At 39.7% G+C, this 14,668-nt stretch overlaps 1 protein-coding gene across 4 annotated transcripts in view; it reads left to right on the forward strand.

Moving 5' to 3' along the window:
- DGKI (diacylglycerol kinase iota) overlaps positions 1-14,668 on the forward strand; it is a 241,745-nt gene that overhangs the window by 131,378 nt on the left and 95,699 nt on the right. For all 4 annotated transcript variants that reach the window (XM_072872233.1, XM_072872242.1, XM_072872248.1 and 1 more), the window contains 8 exons: positions 1,667-1,780; positions 2,359-2,496; positions 3,641-3,719; positions 7,491-7,546; positions 8,404-8,466; positions 8,687-8,760; positions 10,244-10,355; positions 12,872-13,071. In XM_072872233.1, the coding sequence (XP_072728334.1) occupies positions 1,667-1,780; positions 2,359-2,496; positions 3,641-3,719; positions 7,491-7,546; positions 8,404-8,466; positions 8,687-8,760; positions 10,244-10,355; positions 12,872-13,071 (836 nt within the window). The remainder of the gene's footprint in view (positions 1-1,666; positions 1,781-2,358; positions 2,497-3,640; positions 3,720-7,490; positions 7,547-8,403; positions 8,467-8,686; positions 8,761-10,243; positions 10,356-12,871; positions 13,072-14,668) is intronic.

Here is a 14,668-nt window from a genome sequence, read left to right on the forward strand (position 1 = left end):
ATCTCTTAAGGACTGTACTTAGTCCTACTATGGTGCCTATGATAGACTGAAGTACCTTTGGTGACATCCAAGTTCATGAGAGTTATAAGTGATTCAGATGACTGTTGTCAGACAATGAGCTCTAATGTGGGTTCACATCCCAGGTCAGTGCTTCAATAATTCTACAGTTGTAGTTATGATAAGTAACTGTCTGATAAATGCTATTTATACTTAATTAAATTTCTTCAAGAGACTTGGAGAAAGACATACCCTAGAATACCAAATAGGGTGGTGGTTGCTATATCTATCAGGCCACCCCCTGTCCAGTCCTTCAAATTCCAGCTGTAGTTCCCAATGCCCATTTTATACTGGGTACCTTTTGTGAAGCTCCAGTCTTGTCCCAGTTTGGGGTAAGAATCTATTTGAAATCATAGTAATGGGGAGTTGGGGATTTTTCTTCCCCCATAGTTGGGGGAGGAAAAATCCTGTCCAGTTGCAGTCAGGATTTCAGTTTTATGTCTTATTTAGAAGCTCACATTTCAAGTAGAGACTGCATCTTTGAACATTGGCATCAGGAAAAAAAACAGATCAAATTTTATCTTATGTTTGTTTTTTTCTTAATTATTTATTTAAAAATGCAGCACAGGTTCTTTCACAGATTTTAATTATTCTTTTTGTAAAGGTGAGAAATAGTTTAAGAAATAGTCCTATTTTCTTGTAGCAAGAATTTCAGTTATAAAAAGTTTCAGAACATTTTCAGCAACTCTTCTTTACCCCCTTGGAAATTACCATTTAATGAGAACAAAATATTTTACAGTAATTTGTTCCTTCTGGCTAGATTTCTATTTAAAAGTTTTATGTAATCCAGAATAGGGACAGGAGAGAGAAAGAGCTCTCTAAAATAACCAATAGTTTATGATACAAAAGAGCCAGATACATTGTTCCAACCCAAAGTCTTCAACCCTGAGCATTAGAGTTTGTCTTTTAGTCTAGTCTTTTAGTCTTCTATTTGTGTGTGTATGTGTATGCCTAGAATATATATGTTTTATGCTTTGCACTGAGTTAAATAATTCAGCACTAAGGTCTCTTGTCTGGGGAATGGGAGACCTGTAGGCAACTCCATGCTTGACGTGATCTGGACCCCCTGTTCCAGTTCCAGGACATGCCCTGAGATACCATACTGTTTTAATGTCTCTCTCGCATCATCTTTCATGACAGTTGTCAAAGGTTTAGTTTCATTTAGCATAAGGGCACTTTAAAAAATTTGTCTTGAATCGACCATATTATTCTTGACACATTTTTACAGACAGTATTTTTCAGCGCAATAGCTAGGCAGCCTTAGCCAGGTGTAATTCTGTGTGTTTTCATTTCCTGCTTAAAGAACAGCAACTTATGTGCTCCCTTTCCTCAGTAACTCTGTGTGCTCTTAAAGGTAGCCAGTGTTTACATCCCACTGCTTCTACTTGCACAGGAGTTTCATGAAAACTGCTGTACCTGTTCTCCCAAAGGTGAAACCTCAGATGGGGCAGTTGTAGAGTTAAATTTCAGATATCCTCATTTTTCCTTCTCCCTTTTGTTTTACTTGATCTTCTCTGTAAAGGGGATACAATCAAAATATGTCTTTTTCCTTTTTTCCACCCCTTTTAATCTTCCTGACTAACAGTTCTCTGCATTTCCCATTTTATAGGTGGGCTGGATCCTCTCCATCCTCGATGAGCTGCAACTCAGCCCCCCTCCTCCTGTGGCTGTCCTTCCGCTTGGCACTGGGAATGACCTTGCCCGCACCCTCAACTGGGGTGGGGTAAGCACTGACTGGGGTACCCTTATGCGCAGGCTCTCACCTTGCTGGTCTGATTTAGTTGCGTAGTAGGGTGAAACTTCATTTTGGCTAAAAAAGCAGGCAGGGCTGTGTCCAAGGTCTGCTTCAGTTAAGCACAATGGTTTGTTTCAATTTCCAGTCTGGGATCTTGAATTATTAACTATGTAGTTGTTGTAATAAAAGTGTACATAGATGTATCTGTCTGGTATTTTAGGCCAAGTAATGAGGAGAATATGCAGGCTTCTAATTTAAGCATAGTTTAAACTTTATTTCTCTGTATTTATCCTTGACTACACCACTGGAGTTACTCCAGGCAAGGCAAATACACTTTGAGTTCCTCTCCTTATTGGTCTTACTCTGTCTGCCCAAGACTTGTGTACCTCAGCAACAGCTTGTTAAATGGTTGATATATCAAAATTTAGCAATATTTTGGGGTGTTCTTAGGAACATTTGATCTGGCCTCTATGAAAGGAAGGAAGTCTGCCAGGTAATTGGCGAGTGACTTGCTTTGTTTTCACTATCCATGGCTGATGCTCTGGTGACACTCTCTCTGCTGTCAGGGTTACACAGATGAGCCAGTGTCCAAGATCCTGTGCCACGTAGAAGATGGTACCATCGTCCAGCTGGACCGCTGGAATCTCCAGGTTGAGCGCAACCCTGACTTGCCACAGGATGAGCTGGAGGATGGGGCACGTAAGGTTAGAGCCTTCTTTTTTCCCAGGGAGACTATAGGATGCTTAAGAGCGTCTTTGGGTTACACCATAAGATGCACAAGTGGGGAAGCTCTGAAACTTTTTAATTCTCTAGTTGCATCTCTTCCTTTTGCTCTTTTCATGTGTCAATGCTTCCAGAGGTGTGTGAAATGTAATACATACCAGTCATTTATTTGTTGTTTGTTAAGTCTTGGACATTGAGCATTTATCTCAAGAACCAAGTCCTGGCAAAAATCCCTGGCTTCGTATCTGAAAGGTCATTGTTTGTTTTCTCTAGTTAACCTGGGGTGGCAGAAGAAGCAACCTTGTGACCACCATCCGTTCCTAAATTAGAGATACAAATCTAAAAACAGGATGTGGAATTTTAGTCCTTCGGATTTTGCTAATGGATACAGTTTCCTACTTTACAGCAAGGAGTAGTGTATTTTTGTATTTAACTTCTTTGTGTGTGGGTCTCCATATGATCTTGACATCTTTGTGAGGGGATCATGTTTATAGTAATGTGTCATTTGGACTGGAGATGTTGGAAGTGTTACAATCATAAAAAAAAAAATTTGTGAAAAGTTTTCCTCTTCTCAGTTATAATTTCCAGCTTACCTATCAGATGCTACTGTTCTCTTTTCACAGCCCTGCTGGGCGTGTGTAATGAAGAAGAGGCCAGATGCATGCTTCCCTGCCTCATGCATCCTCAATAGTATTAGGGCTTCTTGTCTGGGACTTGCATTGCTCCTGGTTATATATGAAGCAGGAAGAACACAGCTTGAGTTTCATTTGCCATGCTGAGCTTGAAGTGCCAGCAATTAGGAAAACCTTTGTATTGACATGTTAAGTGGAGCAGCATTATGGGAAATCTCAACGATGGCATAAGGAATTCTTTGTGTTTAAAAAGGTACATGTATGATCATAAAGCACTGTAGATGTTTTTGTGTTCTTTAGGCTTTTGTATCTGATCATCTTCCACAAGCTATTACTAACCTTCAGAACAACCTTCTGCATACATTTCCCTAATATGTGCCACTTTCTTCTTCTTAGACTTTCATGAGATACCAGATTTAAAGTAGTTAATTCCTGGTGTGTCATGGAACATTTCACTTGTGTTTTTACATGTCTTTTTATGATTCAATTACAGCTTCCACTCAGTGTCTTCAATAATTACTTCAGCCTTGGATTTGATGCACATGTTACACTGGAGTTCCATGAATCTAGAGGTAATAGGAACTTTTTATTTCCTTAACCTTGGGAATGGGCAGTTATTTTATGAATTACAAATGGAGTTGGATTTAACGTCCTGTTCTTATAATTCAGAAGGAAAGCTGCAACATAAAAACCCAAGATACAGACACAAGTAGGAAGTGATTGTATCATGAGTTTCCAAGGGAATTCATTATTTAAAAACAAAAAAAGTACAAGGAAAAATAGTATTCACTGGAGGAAAAGGGCTAAAAGGGGAGCTTTTCAAATTTTTTTATCTTCTAAAGGAGATACCAAGTACAGATATAAAGGAAGCTTATGCAGATGCAGAAATGTCAGAATAAGAGCAGAAAGAAAAACAAATGTAAGCCAGGTGCCGGTTTTCCCTCCAGTGTGGAGTGGAGGGAGGAGAAAAGCTGTGAGGCTGCGGAAGTAGCAGGGTGGCAGGAGGATAATTGTGTTCTCAAGCTGAACAGCTGTTACCTATGGATGAATATAGCATAATATCATTGGACTTGGTACAGACCCAGAGTGTGTCTATGCAAGTGAAAGGTTTTAATGAAGTCCACAAAACTGTCAGGAATTTGAGCTGTTGTAGCACTTGTTTGTCCCCTTGCTGATGGCAGTTATACCACCCCATACAGATCCAAATGTGGCTTAACAGGTGGGCTTTGGACTGATGCGAACTGCTCTGTTTATATAGTTTAGGCAAGCATGCTTGTATAAACAAACCTTGTTCAATTGTCTGTTTTCAGCTTTTGGTCATTTTGGCTTCATAGGCAGGTATTTTTTCTGAATGATAGCCTCCCTTATCTTCACTTTCATACTATCAGAGTGTCATTTCAAGATGAAAAGATAGCGCTCTAATGCCATGCTAAATAAAGAACAGGATACATGATGGAATGAGCTAATGCATATTTAATAATGTTTAAGACTGCTTCAAGCTTTAGGAATAATAATGAGGGGACACAAAAGGGCACAGGAATGAAACGATGACAGCTGTATGCATTTTTTGATGAATGCATATCACTATGTATTGCTAATGTGACTGTGAATATACTGTATAGATGAAATGCATGGCTACTTTCTTGCTTAATGGAGGCATTACTTAATAATGAAGTAATGGAGCCCTATAAAGAATGGATGTTATTCCAGAGATGCCAGTGTTTTAAAAATTTACATGGGTGAAAAAATACTTGACAGAGCAAGCTGTGTGTCTGTGAGCAGGTATGTGTGGCCAGGAGAGCTTTTCATAGCACAAGTGTCTGCTCTTACAAGTCATTACTGCTGGTGTCTTCCTTACCCTCTCAAATGCTAAAATATACAAATGAGTCCTATGTGTTTTAGGAGAGAAAAGCTTGTAGCCTTGGAGGTGTTGCTGGTGTGTGGGTTTTATTGTGTTTCATGTGGAATTAAGCAGTGCAAAACAGATTCTTATCTCATTTACAATTGATGACAATCCAGAGAAACTCGTAGCAAAACTGTAGCAAAACTTTAAAGCACTTTCATGGCTGTTGTACTTGGTCCGTTAAGGTAAGTGGTTGTATGCAGTTGCTTATGTGGAGCTATTGTAATTGCATATAGTATTAAAAAAAACAAACACCATGTCCCCCACTCCATCCCCCCCGCCCCCCCCGTCAAACCAAAATAAATTAGATTGATTTGAACTCTCAGCCTATCAGGGCATTTTATGCAGTAGAGATTGGTGAACTGTTATATTGAGAATAAGCAGTGGTTGCAATGTCTCAGAGGAACCTGTACATGAATGTGGCCTCTTCTATGGCAACCTCTACACTTTTCTTGTGACTACTCAGATTGAGCCTTGAGGGTTGGCCCCAAGCCTAACGTATTTAGCTCTGCTTCTTCAGGAAGTGTTCTGGGTAGTGACTCTTTCCAGAGTCACAGTTTCCTCCCTTGTTATCCTTATGCTTTGCTGGGTCAAGGGAGATGCAATTTACTTTATCCCATTGACATGCTGTTTGTTCCCTCAGCTCTCCAGGACTGTTCACTTACAGGACTACACCTCCCCCCTCCCCGAACACTTTCCTTTTCCTACTCCCTTGATGGCTTGAGAAGGGTGAGGATGGAGAGATCCTTGGATATGCAGTCAGTGATTTACTTCTACAATCAAAATTGCACTCTAATCAACTTTAGGCTCTATTCTACATTGCAGTCCTCCCTCCCTACTCATGCTTATCTGCTATGTCAGAGGTAGGAACAGTTCCCTATGTTGAAGGTCCCTGACCTCAGAAAGGCTCCTTTTCTGATTAGCCAGTTCCAAACTGAGGTTTTGGTTCTGGTCAGTATTTGTCGTAAGATCCACGTAAGAGCCAGTGCCCTGGTGGCTGCTGCCCAGAGCCATCGGGGATAACCACATCAGAGAATGCGCAGCATGGGCACTGAGCCTTCAGGAGCCTCCCACTTCTTAGCATGGGATGTTGAGACTTTCTGTAAAGAGCTGTGAGCTCAGCAAGTGAGATGAGATTTACTTATGCAGTTAAATTAATTGTTTTAAGAAGAGGTGGCCCTGACTGCATTCCAGGCTCACCCGCAACACAATAAATAGATGATAACAGTAGCTGGGCAAACAATCAAACAAGAAATGCAGAGTAAGTAGCTCATTCTTACAAAATGGAGCTTTATATTGTGAGATGCAGTGACTTCAAAGAGAACTAGAAACATTGTTTCAAGTGGTCATTTGAGAAGTAGTAATTTGGAAGTGTTCACACCAGTGTGATGCTTTAGCCAGAAGGGCTATCTTGATATTTGGATGTTCTCACTAGAGAATTCTCACTGGAGAATTACTGAGCAAGGATAGGTGGTTGTTACTACCACTGAATACAGTTTCAGAAGGGCTGCTTCTGAAGCCTCTGGATGCCACAGGCTTAGGAAAGCAGTTCCCCGGAGGCACGAGAATGACCTGTATTCTGGGAAGCATGCCTTATAGTGGGAGATTAAAGGAGCTCCATTTAGCCTATCAGAAAGAAGGTTAAGAGGTGATTTAATCACTGCCTGTAAGTATTTACTCAAGGAGAAGATACCTGATAGTTGGGGGCTCTTTAAACTGACAGACAACTAAAATAAGATTTATCAGTTGGCAGTTGAAGTCTGAAAAGTTCAAGACAGGGGAAAAAACCCCCACATTTATTTTAACATTGAGAATAATTAACCATTAGATGTGCATTACTACGGGACTATTAAAATTCTCCGTCACTTAGAGTCTAATCAAAATGAAACAGCTCTCTAAATAGGTTTTAGAGTAACCACTTATTTTTTTTCTGCAGGAATATTTGGGTAGAGATGTCTGTTCCTCAGTACCTCTTTGTTACACATCAGAATTTAAGTGTCTATTTCATCTTATAATTTACTAGTGCTTTACTCCTGCTTCAAAGCATGGGTTAGTGTTTCACGGATTTCTAATAATTCTTGGAGGTCTGTTCTGCGTTGGTAGAAATAGAAGTCTCACAAGCGGTACTGAGAAATCATAAGATGAATAGTCTAAGAGGTGCTAAATTAACTGATTGTATTCTTGTTGCCTCTTTGCTCATGTCTCCATCTATTTTCGCTCTACAGGAAAGCGGAAGAATTCAATACCAACGTTTGAAATCTGATAGCAGATAATGGCACAGATGGGGGACTCTCACACAGGAAAACTATATTTATATTAATATTTTCACTGAGTGATGTGTGCTAAAAGCACTATAGTACTAGCAGGGAATGTGAAGGTACAATGGGAGTCTACTTGTTTTGTTAGGGTGTTCATATTTTTCCTTTTTATTCTTTCACAGAAGCAAATCCAGAGAAATTCAACAGCCGATTTAGAAATAAAATGTTTTATGCAGGGGTGAGTTGTGATTCATCTTACAGAATGACGCTACCATAGTTGTTTTAATATTTTCTTAAGTACCTTCCCCCTCACTTTCTCACATCAGGAGCTCACGCCAGTTCATTTTGCCTGTTGCAATTTAAAGTGCACATGTACTGTTTCTGGCAATGCCACGTGTGTCTGTTGGAAAGTGCCTGAAGCGTTGTTGTTTTACAGTGCTTAGCAGGTGAGAAAAATGCTACTCCTTTGGACATAGTACTGGTCATGTCTTGCTCCCCCTGCTTCTGGCTCATAAGCTTCTCAACAAACTGCTCTGCTTCTTTCAGGGTTTGGGCAGCATATTGATATTGACTTTACTAGAGAAATTCCCCATCTGTTAGCCTGTATCTTTGTAGCTTTGAGGAGTAGTCTTGGATGTAAGGTCATGGGGAGTGGAGGGCAGAGATCAGCTATTTGGAGTGATTCATTTTCATATGTAAATATGCAAATAAAATTACCCACTTCTGCATTCAGGAGGTACATGGACAACGCTTTATTCTAAAATGCAGTTATTGAGAGAAACACTAATTTGATAATGCATGACATATAATGTCTTTCTGGATGATGACTCCCGCTGTACCCATGTGCCTTAAACAGGGAAACAAATATATGAGCAAGAATTTGCATTTAAATCCTTGGATGCTCAAGGACCTTCTTTGGTTAACCCCTCAAAAAAACCTCATGATTAAAAAAAAAATCATGTCTCCGGAGAGCAAGAAAGAATAGGTTTGGCAAAAGGATGGCATTTTGTTAATTAGCTCTGTGGTGGGATAAGAAATGATGAAAGAGAAGACAGGAAGTGCTGATGACAGTTCTTGCACTTATTTCTGTCGCAGGCAGCCTTTACAGACTTTCTGCAAAGAAGCTCAAGAGATTTATCCAAGCATGTTAAAGTTGTGGTAAGTATAAGAAATTGTGTCATAGTATTGTGGGAAGAGGGGGGAATGGAGAGAGAGCGAGGTGAGAGTTTAATGGCTCTGTTACTTTTCAGTTTTGAGCATGACATTTGCAACACATTCCAAGGAAAGTCTTGGGAAAGTTGTTACAAAGCAGCAACACTTCTCTTGTCTGTGGCTCCATTCAGCAATTTCTCTGTGCTCTGTCACTTTGGCTTTGTAGTGTGATGGTACAGACCTGACTCCAAAGATCCAGGAGCTGAAGTTCCAGTGTATAGTGTTTTTAAACATACCCAGGTAAGCTCAAGACAGATGCTGGGAGTTATAAAAGAGGGGGTTGGGGGGAAGGTACCTACAAGTTGTCCTAGACTGGGTGGATGCACAGGAAGAGTATTGCCACTGTGCTGCCTTCCTGAGAGCTAGGTGCTTATAATACTGTTAATTAGCGATACGGAATAGGATCCGAGTTTAGAGTGCAGCTAAACCATCTTTTAAAATGTTGAATATCCCGATACAGAGATAGTAGAAGTGATTAACAAACACGCTCTCAAAAGTTGTGCACCTAACCTGCAAACAAGATAGTAAAGACACAGATGCCTGGTCTTCCGCTAAATTAGAAGCAGAGTGTGAAAAAAGGGGGCAGGGGGAAGGATGAATATTTTTTCGGTAAAGGAACACCAAACTGTTGAAAGTGCTGTGTTTTTAACATGTTAAAAGGTGTCCCAAATAGAAATATAGCTGTATTCTTAAAAGGTGTCTATCTCCTGCTCTCTAGAGCAGTAGTCTCCAAACTTTTTTTGATTGTGCATCCCTATCAGTAAAAAAACTTTTAAGCACCACCCCAATATATGTATATTTATTTATAAATTATATACATGTACTAGTGTACTTATATATTACATTATAAAACATACACAAAAATAGAAATTAAGAAAGGATGTGATAAAGACGAAACAAACACTATTTTAATGGTTTTTTTCTTATTTATTAAAAGTACAAACAATATTTTCTTCACACACCCTAGTTGTCTTGTCAGTTGTGGATTTTTCTTGCACACTCCCTGTGGTGCCTGCACCCCACTTTGGAGACCACTGCTTTAGACAACCTACCACTTTGCTCCACATGCAGTCCCAAGCACTTGATCTTTTGAGTCCTGCACTGCCCTCACTGCAAGCTTCTGCCTGGTGTCACCACTCCAAAGATCCCCCTTCTATCACTTTTACATCCATTCTTTAGTAGTAGGAAAGACAGATGCCACAGCTGCATCTGTTCCTGCTTCTTATTTCTCCCGGCCTCCTCAAGCTATGAAAAGTTTTGCATTCCTTATGCTATTGTAACTTCTGAGCCAGCAGGGAGAGAGGAAATGGAGCTTCAAGGCTGGATTTGCTGCTGCATCCCCATGCCTGCCTAGCAGAGGGGCTAAGCAGCTTTCTGGCTCAACAGCTCATCTGCAGAAAGCAAAGCAAGTGGGGAGACAAAGTGCTGCTGCTCTGTTATCTATTTCCTGGTGTTTCCCTGTTTTCCTCTCACAAAGGAACCTGCTAAAGATTATGATGGATACATTTATGGATGGTGTACCAGCTTGGAAACAAATGACAGATTTTCCCTTTTGTCCAGTCCTTGCCAGCATAACTTTTAATTGTCCCTGAATTGAATCCTGGAATGGATATCTGGATACTTCTTGGAGGACAGCAGAACAGGCTAATAGTCAGGCTACTAGTCAGGACCAATCAGGGCAAACTGCTTTCTCAAAGCTTGCTTTCCAAACCTCTTTCTGTAGGTATTGTGCTGGCACAATGCCCTGGGGAAACCCTGGAGATCACAGAGACTTTGAGCCTCAGCGCCATGACGATGGCTACATTGAAGTCATTGGGTTCACCATGGCCTCACTGGTGAGTATATCGCAGGTGCTACCAGACTTGGTGAATTCTGTGGGCGGTGTTACAGAGTGCAAAGTTGTTCTCATTACTGAAGAACCACCATGATTCCACATATTCAGTCAGCTAAGGCCAAAACATGCTCTGCTGTTAGGTTTTAAATGAGGGGGACAAGTTGTACTTTTGTAATAAAATAAGTGTTATTTAATAATAAAAATGTACCTTTGCAAATATGGCTAATTTGCATGTGCACTGCTCCTAAGTTAAACAGCAAGATTATTACAGTAAAAACAGCATGCATGCACGTTTTTACTGTAGGAATGTCCTATGGTCAAATAATTACTGCTGTTTCTTTTTAGCTTGTATATATTTCAATCTATGGCATAAAAGTTCAATTTTTTTGTAAAACTGGATACTGGAAACAAATATGAAATATTATATAAAATTATATGCCCATACAGTTTCCATATGCCCACTAAAAATGTTGTGAAAATGTAGTAACAGCTGTGGAAAATCTAGTAGTATTTCTGGCACAAATGTTGTCTCTCTTTTTGTTCTGCTAGGAGAAGAAAATTCAACCAACAATTTTAATTTGGCAGTGCTCTTTCTGTCAATGCTGCTGTTAAAGTGAACTAAAGCTGAGTTACTATAAAAGCAATCTCACTGTAAATACCCTAGTGTCCTACTATCACAGTAGTTAAACACAGTGACGGTCTCTTCAGAGCATGATTAAATGCAGTCAGAGAGTTGGTAGTTATCCCCGTGCTAATGTTAATCTACCGAAGGCACTGCAGCTTGAACTTAGTGTGGCCAACAGAAGACACATATCAGGGCTTCCTGGCAGGTTTGTTTAGGCCATGCTTAAGTCCATACCCTTAGGCCTTTGTTGCTGCTATGTCTTGTGTGGACTAGGTTAAAGCTAACATGGATAAGTCTGTTTTCACTGCTCTCACACATTTATTTGTTGTGTGACCTGCCCTCAGTGCATATCACATTCAGTGAATACACATGATAGTGGTGTTCACTTCCTCAAAGAGAAATTTGGACAAATCTAATCCTCAGAGCAAGCAAAAGTAAAAGGTTGCCTTGTTCAGAAATAATTTCTTTAGAAGCCTGGGTTAAGGATTCTTTTTTGGTCTCTTTTTTTTTTGATTGACCTAGTGGATTAGGGAAATAACCTACAAGTAAGCAGAATTCTGTTTGTTAGCCTAGTAGATCTTGTGGAATGAACATTTGTTACTTCACTTATGAAGATTTTAGGGTGTGTTTCTGAAAACGCTGTCAAAAGTCTATTTAGCATGTACCAAATGGCAATTTGCAGCTGGAGTCTTTTTTTGGGTTTACCTCTAATGTGTCTCTAGCTACTGGCAGTAGCTAGAGTGATCTCAAAGCTACCAACAATTTCAGTTGGGACTGAATTTTAGTAGGGCCCTTTCAGCTGTTTTTTCTCTTTAAAGGAAGCCTAGTTCAGAACTGAGGGTCTACAGGTCTACATTGGTTATGATGCTGAGGAACCGTTGTAACCCTAGGCTGTATTGATATAATCCTTACTTGCTCTGTATGTCTCCCAGATGTGCTTGGTCATACCCAAGAAGGTCTGTGAGACCAAGGAAGAGAAGTACTTTATAAGAAGTGTTGTTATGAATATTATTGACCATATTATCAGTTGATCCATAATATTAAGCTCACAGAGCAGGTTTAAGATCTTGACTTGTGTTTAGGCTGCTTTCTGTTAGTAGTGCATTAATATAGGATTTTTTTCTGCACCTGATAGATGAGAGTTAATATTCACACTACAAATTAAAAAAAATACATTTCTGCCCAAACATATCTGCTTAGAACTCGAAGGATCTACTCATTGCCCTGCTTGTTTCATTTCTTTGAAATTAATTATTGATCATGATATTTAATTATTTTTCACAGGGTCCTTCTGCTAGCCCTTTTCAGCCTGTCTAGTCTTGAGGTTGAGTTGCTGTGTAAACTTTCATAATAAGGATTTTAGATTTATCTAATTCACATTAAGGACTGTATTCTGTTCAGGAAGGGGAAATAATTTTTCTGTCTCGCAGATGTACCCAATTAAGGTTGCTGTTTTAAAGAGCAAATAATTAGTAGCATTACTGTTAGTGGAAAAACAGACCAACCAAAGCAAATTAAAAACTTTAAGAATAAACACAGGTATTTATTTGTGCATGCACATGTGTGTGTATATATTTGTGTGTATAAAACATGCTTGACATATACCAAGGTGATTAGATGTGCAATGCACATGGTTAGATATCTGCTTTTTGCCCACTACTTCTCCTTGTGAAATTTTAAGTCCTGCTTTGCAATTTTGGAGTGAAAATACATCCATTGTGACTTGTTAGAATGCCTTACACATAGAATGCTGTGTAATGGATGCTGTCTGCAAAACTGCATTTCGGATTTAACTGCCTCAACTATCTGTTCTGAGGTGTCTTTTCTTTGTCTTTTCTGTTTGTTTGGGGGTATTTTTGCTTTTGTGTGTGTGTGTTTGGTTTTTTTCCCAGGCTGCTCTCCAGGTGGGTGGTCATGGAGAGAGGTTGCATCAGTGCCGTGAGGTGACACTTTTAACATACAAGTCTATTCCCATGCAAGTGGACGGCGAACCATGTCGATTGGCTCCCTCACTCATTCGAATCTCCTTAAGGAACCAAGCCAACATGGTGCAGAAGAGCAAGAGGAGAACATCCATGCCTTTGCTGAATGAGTGAGTTAGATATGTGCATGTCCTAATGGCAGGAGGCCCGTTTGGGCAGCATATTCAGTCATGGATTTTGCATGTACTGGACTTGCAGTGCATTTACAAAAAAAACAACAACAAAAGAATTCACACCTTCTGAACTCCCTTTCCACCGTATTGTAAATACTTACCCGATTTTCTTTTATTCTTTTATCTTCTGGGTTACTCTCTGTCTTGCTTTTAGAAAGGTGTTGTATCTTTCAGTTATTTAGAGACATTTGTGCAGGCTCAGCAGTGTGCCTCTTGGCTTCTGACAGTTCTGCATATGTATGCCATTTGCCTTTGAGGTTCTTTTGATTCATTTTCTCAACTTTTTATTGATCTGCTTTTTAAGCTTCATTGGAGATCCTGTAACAATTTGCCATAATCAAGAATTACTCAGGATATCTTGTAGTCTCTGTTGTGGGAGCATGCTGCCTGGGACTGTTTGTGGAGAAGGACCTGGAGGTCCAGAAAGGGCTGTTTGCACTTCGCAGGGAATCCTGCTCCAGTATAAAAAACCAAATGAGAAATGAGTAGTCTAAAGATTAATAGAGAAAAGCTAAGAAGCTAAGATAATTGGAAACCAGGAACACGCGAAGAAGAAAAGACAGGACTAACATTCCTTTTCATAATTAAACCTTATTTGTAAGCACTGCAGATATATTTTAACACCAAAAAAATTTTCAAATTTTGACCTGTGAAAATGCTTGTCCAATAAAATAGTTTATTTTATAGAGGTGATTATTGTACTTCACACATAGGCGGCCTTCATTGCTGCTAAAATGAGTGGCGTAGTAAGTGCCTTTGCTGTTTTTCATCAAGTATTCTTAAAGTGAAGCAAAACAGTCTGCCCCTTCTACAAAGACACTGAGCTAAAGGCCTAAAGTTATCAAGGATCCACATTTCATTCAAACATCCATGCACTGAGGGTTTCATTTTTCTGTGGAGGTGGGTGGGGGATTTTGCTGTTGCAGCTGTAATGGTGAGGCAAAGTTTATGAAGAGATGTAACATCTTTCATTAGACTAACTCATATAACTGGAAAAAACAGTCAAGGTCTCAGGCACGCCTTTTCTCTTCAGGTATCTTAAAGGTTTTCTGTGTCTTTCAACTGTATCATCTAGTAGAAGATATTGCTTGACTTCAAACTTTGACTCCAGCCCTTTAGAACTTCTTGTCATCTGCTGCTTGTCAATCTGTTCATGTAATCAAAGCCTCCCTGGTTACTTTCAACATCTTCCTGTTCAATTTAGCACTCTGTATTCTCTTACTGAGACTAATGCTTTAAGCTTCAGTAGAAAACTATATCTGTAACGTGCAATTCCTATTTGCTTGGAAAATACGTAAGGTTTACTCATCTCTCTTGAGCAGTGAAGAATAGCAGACTCTTGCCTGTGGGCAGTGATGCCTGATTTCATCCAACCACAACTCAATTGTGTTTGAAAGCTAGAATCGAGCAGACAGCAATCTTGGGGCATCTTTTTCTACACTGAGGGAGGCTAATGCAAATGTAAAATGAAAATTTCTGGTATTTCAATCTGATAATTAGCATGGTTAGGCTTGGATTTTAAGATCTGAGTTTA

Source organism: Ciconia boyciana, chromosome 1, assembly GCF_034638445.1.
Source record: "Ciconia boyciana chromosome 1, ASM3463844v1, whole genome shotgun sequence".
In the NCBI taxonomy this organism is placed as follows: Eukaryota; Metazoa; Chordata; class Aves; order Ciconiiformes; family Ciconiidae; genus Ciconia; species Ciconia boyciana.